At 44.7% G+C, this 11,154-nt stretch overlaps 1 protein-coding gene across 1 annotated transcript in view; it reads left to right on the top strand.

Annotated features, from left to right (window-relative positions):
• Positions 1 to 11,154, top strand: part of elp4 (elongator acetyltransferase complex subunit 4) — an 88,055-nt gene that overhangs the window by 654 nt on the left and 76,247 nt on the right. The window contains exons 2-3 of the mRNA XM_084195561.1: positions 345 to 380; positions 6,580 to 6,701. Coding sequence (XP_084051687.1) covers positions 345 to 380; positions 6,580 to 6,701 — 158 coding nt within the window. The remainder of the gene's footprint in view (positions 1 to 344; positions 381 to 6,579; positions 6,702 to 11,154) is intronic.

Here is an 11,154-nt window from a genome sequence, read left to right as displayed (position 1 = left end):
ATAGAAATCAAAATACCACTCATATTTCAGAGCAAGCAGTAATTTTAGCTTTTTAGCACCTACATGAAACAGTCAAATATGCTAATATTAATTATCTCAATTATGTTTTTAGATACAAATGCCAAATATATTTCAACAATTCTTCCTCCAAAGAACCATTCTATGGATTAAATGTTGTGAAAATCCCCAAAATCATGGTATTTTTTTATTGTCCTGGTTTCGTGAGGAATCACCATGCATGTGATTAGGCCTATACTCCACTCCACTAGGTTATCTGTAGATTATATGGTGTTGTCATGGACAAAAATCGACCTATTTGTAATGTTTTTTTCTTCTTGAAATAGGTGGTGGGTTAGCAGTTGGAACCCTTCTACTCATAGGTAAGTCTAATTCGACATTTTCCATTGTACAGGTAGACCGTTTATGAGTAGAGGTACTACTGTACCTTGTCCAAGATGTACTAGCTTAGCTAACCTACTCCTTTAACGTCCAACACCCGTATATGTTATGTTCAGAGGTAAACTGGCGCTGGCAGCCAAAACAGCCAAATACTCTGTCTAAACGTGAATCGATTCTCAATCGCGATAGGGTTGTATAAGGCACTCTATGGGCGTCCCTCTTCCGTTACACACAGGTGGAGACGCTAGATGGCTAATAAGAACAGGTGGTCGCCTCTCTCTTCCGTAAACAAGCCGTAACATGAACATGTGACCGTGTGGGAATCGTGTTAAAAAGGTGTATAGTAATTTAACCTTCTTTTTTTCCAAAATTATTTCTCGATGATATGAAAGTAAAGTTCTAAAAGTTTCCAAAACCTAGTAAAGTTCCAAGTTTCCAAGCAAAGAGTATTAACAGCGTGTTGGGACTGTTGTACACATTGGCCGCGCCGTCGTCAGTGCTTCGAATGAGAACCCAGGGATTATTGCAGTCACTATCTCCACCTGAAAGTACCCGAGACTGGTGTAAGGCAATGCTATAGCATTAGATTGCCCTTATCACTTAAATGACCTTTGACCTGTGCTTCTTACTTGCTTTAGTGGTTTCAGCAGAGGGCACTGCTGGTTTTGGACCATCAAGCTAAAATCTGTTTTACCTGACACCTGCCGTCCAAGTTAAAACAATACACCCTTGTAGATAAGTTGTTGATAACCTGTAGATAAGTTGTGTTCCTTCCGATCACCCAGAAAGCGAAAGATCTGGCCCTCATTGGTTCAGGTGTGTGTAACCTAGCCTGGGAGTCAGATGTGTTTGTTCTTAGCCAACTCCCCCATTGTGTTTGGCATGACAAACAGTAGTGTAGTGTAGTGGAGGGTAAACGCAGTTTACCCCCCTTTGGCAGAAAAACATAATATTTTCACCGTGACCGGCAATTTAGAGTTTACCCACCAATTTTTTTTACCACTACAACACTGATGACAAACAACTACCAAGCCAGTGGAAGTTTATGGTTAACAACATGCAAAATGTGAGCCCCCTTGCTGTTTATCTGTGATGTCACTATATCTACAGAATCAGGTCCTGTCACAGACAGACATTCTGTTTTACAGAAACAACACCCAGAAAACATCCTATTGAATGTAGGCTACAGTAGCCTGGGTGTATGTAATATTACTGGTCTCAGGCTCCCTAGGTGTATGTAATATTACTGGTCTCAGGCTCCCTAGGTGTATATAATATTACTGGTCTCAGGCTCCCTAGGTGTATATAATATTACTGGTCTCAGGCTCCCTAGGTGTATATAATATTACTGGTCTCAGGCTCCCTAGGTGTATGTAATATTACTGGTCTCAGGCTCCCTAGGTGTGTGTAATATTACTGGTCTCAGGCTCCCTAGGTGTGTGTAATATTGCTGGTCTCAGGCTCCCTAGGTGTATGTAATATTACTGGTCTCAGGCTTCCATTATCTTTATTCTGAAATAATAACATAGGCCCCATAACAATCAGGGAGATGGACTAATGACTAGATGGCTGCTGGTTCCAGTCCCAGGTAGACACACTGCTACTCTGCCCTAGAGCAAGCCACTGACCCTGACGTCATCTGGCCATACCCCAGCTGCATTCATGGAAGCTTAAATTCAAAGCCATGTGGGTTGATTGGGATAAGAGAGTTTTCTACTGTATGTGTTATTATTATCGAGCATTACAGGCTGTACAGTATTCATGCTAGCTGGTGAGGTGAAGGTAGCCTGGCTGGTATCCCCTTGAAACTGTCATTTCTGTGTACCAGCTGATATTAGGCCTATACTGCCTTGCCCTTTAATTTATCCCCCCAACTGATGTGGGAGGCAGTGATTACACACTAATGCATTCTTCCATTTTGTGAATCAATGTACGCTTGGTTTCATCTGGTAATGAGAGAGACAGTAAAGGTGAAGTGTGTGTTTGTGTACGCGTGTGCGTTTGCATCTGTTTGTTTGTTGAATGCAGTGCTGTCTCCTGTCTATTAGGAGCTGTGATAGCTTGTTTGCGAGACAGACATAACATTGTGAGACTGGTTGAAGGCTGCGTTTGATGTGTGCTGAGCTGTCCACACTTATTTGTCTTCCAGAGTGAGATGAGCACCAATGGTATGGCTGCTGTCTGAAGATCTTTCATCTCTGCAGTTTTATTTATAGAAGAGAAAAACAAAGCTTGTCAGTTGATCTCCAATCTAGCTGCCGAGCTGTTGAATTCTTCCTTTATTTTTTAGACTTTTATTTAATTGTATTATACCCTAATGAATATGTGCTTAATACCATTTTTGAAAGCTTTTGAAAGCTCATGTATTGGGTGATAATATTGATAAACTCATGTATGGTCCATGGGGGTAACACTGTAAGGGAGAAATGTGTTTAAAAAAAATATATATATATGTATGTATATGTGTGTATGTATGTATGTATGTATGTATGTATGTATGTATGTATGTATGTATGTATGTATGTATGTATGTATATATATATATATATATATATATATATATATATATATATGTGTGTATGTATGTATATATATATGTGTATGTATATATGTATATATATATGTGTGTGTATGTATATATGAATGAATGATTTGGAAATATTTGAATGGAACAGACACAGTACAAGTTCCACATGTTGTTGTCACTGGAATAATTACTAATGTTCAGTAGCCTAAATATTCCTGTAAATGTAGTAATAGTAAAGATTCCTCAGTTTACACAAGGGGACAAAGGTGCTAACCTACAGTGCCTTCGGAAAGTATTCAGACCCCTTGACTTTCTCCACATTTTGTTACATTACAGCCTTATTCTAAAATTGATTAAATCAATAAAAATCCTCAGAAATCTACACACAATACCCAATAATGACAAAGTGAAAACAGGTTATTAGAAATTTTAGCACATTTATTAAAAATAAATAAGAGAAATACCTTATTTACATAAGTATTCAGCCCCTTTGCTATGAGACTCGAAATTGAGCTCAGGTGCATCCTGTTTCCATTGATCATCCTTGAGATGTTTCTACAACTTGATTGGAATCCACCTGTGGTAAATTCAATTGTTTGGACATGATTTGGAAAGGCACACACCTGTCTATATAAGGTCCCACAGTTGACAGTGCATGTCAGAGCAAAAACCAAGCCATGAGGTCGAAGGAATTGTCCGTAGAGCTCCGAGGCAGGATTGTGTCGAGGCACAGATCTGGGGAAGGGTACCAAAACATTTCTGCAGCATTGAAGGTCCCCAAGAACACAGTGGCCTCCATCATTCTTAAATGGAAGAAGTTTGGAACCACCAAGACTCTTCCTAGAGCTGGCCGCCTGGCCAAACTGAGCAATCGGGGAAGAACGGCCTTGGTCAGGGAGGTGACCAAGAAATCCATAGCTCCAGAGTTCCTCTGTGGAGATGGGAGAACCTTCCAGAAGGACAACCATCTCTGCAGCACTCCACCAATCAGGCCTTTATGGTAGAGTGGCCAGATGAAAGCCACTCTTCAGTAAAAGGCACATGACAGCCCGCTTGGAGTTTGCCAAAAGGCACCTAAAGACTCTCAGACCATGAGAAACAAGATTCTCTGGTCTGATGAAACCAAGATTGAACTCTTTAGCCTGAATGCCAAGTGTCATGTCTGGAGGAAACCTGGCACCATCCCTACGATGAAGCATGGTTGTGGCAGCATCATGCTGTGGGGATGTTTTTCAGCGGCAGGGACTGGCTCTGGGAAAGGATCGAAGGAAAGATGTACGGAGCAAAATACAGAGAGATCCTTGATGAAAACCTGCTCCAGAGCGCTCAGGACCTCCGACGGCCGAAGGTTCAGCTTCCAACAGGACAACGACCCTAAGCACACAGCCAAGAACTGTTTTTGCTTTGTCATTATGGGGTATTGTGTGTAGATTGATGAGGGGGAAAAAAACAATTTAAGAAATGTTAGAATAAGGCTGTAACGTAACAAAATGTGGAAAAGGTCAAGGGGTCTGAATAGTTTCCAAAGGCACTGTATATATTCCATCTCCAACATCTCCACCCCCCCCCCACCATTCCCACCCCCCTCTTCGACCATCTCCACCCTCCCTCCACCATTTCCACTCCCCCATCACCATCTCCACCACCCCCACCATTCCCACCCCCCTCTTCCACCATCTCCACCCCCCTCCATCATTTCCACCCCCTTCAGCTACTTGAGACAGGGCCATTCCATCTCCATGTTAAAAGCCAAATCCTAGAGTTCACTCCCCTTTACAATCCCATGTCAAAATGAGCAAAATTAGAGCACCAAAAAGGGCAAAGAAAACCTGTGACTGTTCAGAGAGTGACTGATCTGTCCTGGGGTCCTGTGGTCACGACCCCCAAGAGGTGACGCTGCCCCCACACCCCGAACCCCCGTCACTCCCCCCTCTCCCTCCATACCCTCCCCACCTCGTACCCCTGTCACTCCCCCTCTCTCTCCTTTTCTAAACCCCTCCTCCCCAGCAGCCTAATGACTCCCTCAGGTTCTATTTAGAAGGGCTCCCATAGAAAGGCAGGGCACAATGGGCCTCATCTGGAGAGGGCCCATCTGGGAGGCTTTGTAGGCCCTGCTGAAAGCCACAAAGGTCCTGCTGACCTAGAAAGCCATCAATAAGAGAACAGGGAGCCCCACCGACGACAAATTGAAGAGCCAGGGAGTTTCCTGGGTCATCCCGGGAGCTGTCCCACCATGGGTGAGGAATGAGGAGACAGGCCAGGAACGTCGGGGGGCGGGGAGGGAAGTACATTCTCCAGGTGTTCCTGGATGACTCTGCGTTATTCCCGAGCTGTCGGATGTGATGTCAGTTGTATGGCTGTCACCTTTAACTGTCACTGTCCTTTGTGTGTGTGCCCACTGTCTGCTATTGTGTGTTGAGGCCAGAGACAGCTTTACAAAATGGTGGATTGTGGCTGTGACAAGAAGCAGCAGTGGCATGCTGGGTAGTGGTATGTGGGGGCGTACAATAAGGAAGTAGGAAGTGGGCCTACATTGTGGTTCTGTGGTTGGGTGGTGGGTGCTTTGTGTGGTCTGAGGTAGCTATCTGTGGTAGAATGAATCCCTCTCTCACTAGTCACTAGTCCTTACTGTCACTCAGGACTTCAATACAGACCCAAATAAGACCGGAATGCAAGCTCTTCCAAGTGTTAGCCTATTCTGTCCTGAAGCTGCGCAAACAGCTCTCGGAGTTCCACTAGAATTAGGTCTGGTGTCTCACTGTTGTGTTGTGTTTGACATTTTAGACTTCAAATCTTTTTGGATGTAAATGTCACCTGATGCCTTTTATACACACCTCAACCTTCTTCAGCATTGTCTTCTGAATTGAATACTCTTCATGTGAATTATACCAACAAACACATGGCCATCTGAAAAGCCATCACCACCATCATAATCCTGAGAGAACAACAGTGAATTAAAGTGAGCTGGATGTCAAGAAATTGGCTACCATTGAGTTGACTTGACCCACACATCAACAACATAAACACACAGCAGTCCTTTCATTGGCGTGAAGAAACACTCCCCACTCTGAATGTAGAGTGTCATGGTTGAGTTCCACATCCCTATGTCATTTAGCTGACAGGTGGCTCATACCTCCATGAGAACTCTGGTGAATCCTCCACACAGGATTTCCTATCCCCTCTTCAAGATGGTGGGGGAGATGGTGTGTGGCTGACCCCTTTCTATGAGAGGTGTGGCTGTCATCTCATCTGGTTGGGAGCTCTTGTTCAGGAGATGACACCTGTGTCCCTGTGTCATGTCCATCCTTCCCACCTCCCTCACTAAGAGTGATGGTCATTACATCCATTCCAGACAGGCTGTGTGACAGATCCCTATCTGTTGTGTTGTTATTAGGCTCAGCCAGGTGGAAGGTGTGTCGTTGGGAGACACTGTGGCTTTATGTGAACAGCGAATCCCATCTTTTACTGTCAATGTATATAGACATTTAAACTTCATCACCTTTATACTGTGTCCATTATGTGTTTATACTGTAATTAGTTTCTTCCCTTTTTGAGACTAAAGTGGCAATGATCTGTGTCACTGATGCTGTTCTCTCTGTAGGTAGGAGGACACCATGATAGTGGGATCTAATGTTATGTGTGTTGTCTCTCAGAGGAGGACCGATATGACAGCTACTCTCGTATGCTGCTCAAGTACTTCCTGGCAGAGGGGGTGGTGTGTGGACATGAGCTCTACGTGGCGTCTGCTCTGGACCACCCCAATGACATCCTACAGGTACGTGTGTGTGTGTGCGCGTGTGTGTGTGTGTGTGTGTGTGTGTGTGTGTGTATGTGGACGTGCGCGTGTGTACTTTCATACTGTAGAGGCCTGCACATCTATTTCCATAGGGTCTTTATCTATTTGTAGTCCATGATTCTATGGATTTCAGGAGCTCCCCTCAGCAATGACGCTGCTGAGTTTTTGGGGGGGTTCGAGGGTGGTGTGTGTCGGGGGGTGGTCGGCATTGTTGAGATGTTTCCGGATACATCACTCTGAAGGGGAGCAGAGCTCCTAAAGCTGTTCCCCACTCGACACCACAGGAGGAGGTGAACTCTCATACTGATTGATAGTGGGAGGGGTCAGAACGTAACCCCCTCTTTACATATCAAAGGAAGAGAGGAGGAGAGTAATATAGGAGGGTCCCCTCTGTGGTCTGGCATAATCAAATCATGTTGGTCCCCAATTCATTCAATTGCAGAAAAGGAAAATTGCTGAGCCAAAAACTGTTGTCCCTGTTCCCAAGAGCTCCAAAGTAACCTTCCTAAATTACTATACCCCTGTAGCACTCACATCTGTAATTATGAAGTGATTTGAAAGGCTGGTTATGACACATCAACACCATCATCCCGGACACCCTGGACCCACTCCAATTTGCATACCACCCCAACAGATCCACAGATGACACAATCTCAATTGCACTTCACTCTCCCACCTGGACAAGAGTGGAAATAACTGTGAGAATGCTCTTCATAGACTACAGCTCAGGGTTCAACATCATAGTCCCCTCCAAGCTCATCACCAAGCTAGGGACACTGGGACTGAACCCCTCCCTCTGCAACTGGAGAGGGTAAGCAACAAAGCCTCTGCCACTCTGACCCTCAACACAGGGGCCCCTCGGGGGTATGTGCTTAGTCCCATCCTGTACTCCCTGTTCACCCACGACTGCGTGGCCGTGCACAACTCCAACACCATCATCAAGTTTGCTTAGGACACGACGTTGGTAGGCCTGACCACCAACGCCGATGAGTCAGCCTACAGGGATGAGGTCAGAGACTTAGCAGTGTGGTGCCAGGACAACAACCTCTCCCTCAACATCAGTAAGACCAAGGAGCTGATCGTGGCCTATAGGAGAAGTAGGGGAGAGCACGCCCCCATCCACATCGTCAGGGCTGTTGTGGAGCGGGTTGAGAGCTTTAAGTTCCTTGGTGTCCACGTCACTAAGGACTTGACATGGTCCACACACACCCACACAGCCATGAAGAGGGCACGGCAGTGCCTCGTCCCCCTCAGGAGGCTGAAAAGATTTGGCATGGGCCCTCAGATCCTCAAAGTTCTACAGCTGCACCATCGAGAGCATCTTGACTGGCTGCATTACCGCTTGGTATGGCAATTGCACCGCCCTTGACCGAAAAGAGCTACAAAGGGTGGTGCGGACAGCCCAGTACATCACTGGGGCCGAGCTCCCTGCCATCCAGGACCTCTATATCAGGCGGTGTCAGAGGAAGGCCCGAAAAATTGGCGCATAGGCTCTTGGACCAATAGGCTCCAAGACAGCTTCTACCCCCAAGTCATAAGACTTCTAAATAGCCAGACTGATAAATAGTCAATTATTAATGGTTAATGGTTCCCAAACTATCTGCACTGACTCTTTTTCACTGACCCTACCCACACTCACTAGACTATATATACACACCATATACACACTCACTAGACTTTATATACACACTCACTTCACTGTCACGCCCACACATCCCTCACACATTCAAACATTATATACGCACACACACACATAAAACACACGCATACTGACACAACACACACACACACACACTTTTACACTCATCATTTGCTGCTGCTACTCTGTTCTTTATTTTACTCTTATTATTATCTATCCTGATGACTAGTCACTTTACCCTGCCTTCATGTACATATCTACCTCAAATACCTTATTATTATCTATCCGGATGCCTAGTCACTTTACCCTGCCTTCATGTACATATCTACCTCAAATACCTTATTATTATCTATCCTGATGCCTAGTCACTTTACCCTGCCTTCATGTACATATCTACCTCAAATACCTTATTATTATCTATCCGGATGCCTAGTCACTTTACCCTGCCTTCATGTACATATCTACCTCAAATACCTTATTATTATCTATCCGGAGGCCGAGTCACTTTACCCTGCCTTCATGTACATATCTACCTCAAATACCTTATTATTATCTATCCTGATGCCTAGTCACTTTACCCTGCCTTCATGTACATATCTACCTCAAATACCTTATTATTATCTATCCTGATGACTAGTCACTTTACCCTGCCTTCATGTACATATCTACCTCAAATACCTTATTATTATCTATCCTGATGCCTAGTCACTTTACCCTGCCTTCATGTACATATCTACCTCAAATACCTTATTATTATCTATCCGGATGCCGAGTCACTTTACCCTGCCTTCATGTACATATCTACCTCAAATACCTTGTACCTCTGCACATTGATATGGTACCGATACTCCCTGTATATAGCTCCATTCTTGTATTTATTTGTCCCTCTTGTGTTAATTACTATTAAATGTTTTATTTTTATTTATTTTTATTCTGCATCGTTGGGAAAGGTTCGTAAGCATTTCAGTGTTAAGTCTACAGCAGTTGTATTCGGCGCATGTGATAACTTTTGATTTGATTTAGAAGCTTTGGTGTAAACTGGTCATATTGGTGATGTGTGCAACCCTACACCATGCTATTGGGCTCTACATTGTTTTGACAGGACTGTTGGTGTAGCCTACGTCATAGCTATGTGTGAGATGTGCATGAATGAAGGTCAAGCTGGTGTGTGTGTTACAGTGAAGTTAGTGTTTGAGGAGGTGTCTTAAGGGGACTGTGTGTCTGAACTCTGAAGGTCAGGTTGCTCTGTCCTGTGTTTTTCTATGTCAGTCTCTCTATCTCTCCCTCTCTCCCTCTTGCTCTCCCTTTCTCCCGCTCTCTCTCTCTCCACTCGCTCTCTCTCTCTCTCTCTCTTTTTATCTCTCTCTCTCTCTCTGTCTCGCTCTAGCTCTCTCTCCCTCCTCTCTCTCTCCCTCGCTCTCTCTTTTTCTCTCCATCTCTCTCCATCCCACCCTCTCCGTGGCTTATTAAACCTGTCTACTCAGGTGTGTGTGGGTCTGTTAGACAGTCCCCCACCTCTCAGGTTCCATCCCATTTGTAACAGACTCCGTCAGCTTTCTTAGAGCTGTTTTCCGAGACCTGTCTAGTCAGTGTCTACTAATTGATTTAACCTCTGTGTCTTTGTCTGGAGGGACATGCCACTGTTAATGAGAAAACAACATGACACCTCACACCTCATATACAGTGCATTCTGAAAGTTTTTCAACATTTTGTTACGCTACAGCCTTATTCTAAAATGGATTAAATTAATGTTTTTCCTCATCAATCTACACACAATATCCCATGATGACAAAGCGAAAGCAGGTTTTTAGATAAAAATAAATAAAAATAAATCCCTTATTTACATAAGTATTCAGACCCTTTGCTATGAGACTCGAAATTGAGCTCAGGTGCATCCTGTTTCCATTGATCATCCTTGAGATGTTTCTACAACTTGATTGGAGTCCACCTGTGGTAAATTCTATTGATTGGACATGATTTGGAAAGGCAAACACCTGTCTATATAAGGTCCCACAGTTGACAGCAAAAACCAAGCCATGAGGTCAAAGGAATTGTCCATAGAGCTCTGAGACAAGATTGTGTTGGGGCACAGATCTGGGGAAGGGTACCAAAACATTTCTGCAGCATTGAAGGTCCCCAAGAACACAGTGGCTTCCATCATTCTTAAATGGAAGAAGTTTGGAACCACCAAGACTTTTCCTAGAGCTGGCCGCCTGGCCAAACTGAGCAATCAGGGGAGTAGGGCCTTGGTCAGGGAGGTGACCAAGAACCTGATGGTCACTCTAACAGAGCTCCAGAGTTCGTCTGTGGAGATGGTTGTCCTTCTGGAAGGTTCTCCCATCTCTGCATCATTCCACTAATTAGGCCTTTATGGTAGATTGGCCAGACGGAAGCCACTCCTCAGTAAAAGGCACATGACAGCCCGCTTGGAGTTTGCCAAAAGGCACCTAAAGGACGGTCAGACCATGAGAAACAAGATTATTTGGTCTGATCAAACCAAGCTTGAACTCTTTGGCCTGAATGCCAAGTGTCACGTCTGGAGGAAACCTGGCCCCATCCCTACGGTGAAGCACGGTGGTGGCAGTATCATGCTGTGGGGATGTTTTTCAGCGGCAGGGACTGGGAGACTAGGCAGGATCGAGCTCAACGGAGCAAAGTACAGAGATCCTTGATGAAAACCTGCTCCAGAGCGCTCAGGACCTCCAACTGGGGCGAAGGTTCACTTTCCAACAGGACAACGACTCTCAGCACACAGCCAAGACAACGCAGGAGTGGCTTCGGGACAAGTCTCTG

This window comes from Coregonus lavaretus, assembly GCF_964263955.1.
Source record: "Coregonus lavaretus genome assembly, contig: HAP1_SCAFFOLD_640, whole genome shotgun sequence".
In the NCBI taxonomy this organism is placed as follows: Eukaryota; Metazoa; Chordata; class Actinopteri; order Salmoniformes; family Salmonidae; genus Coregonus; species Coregonus lavaretus.
The sequence above is the reverse complement of the archived record's forward strand: the minus strand, read 5'-3'. Positions and strand labels throughout refer to the sequence as shown.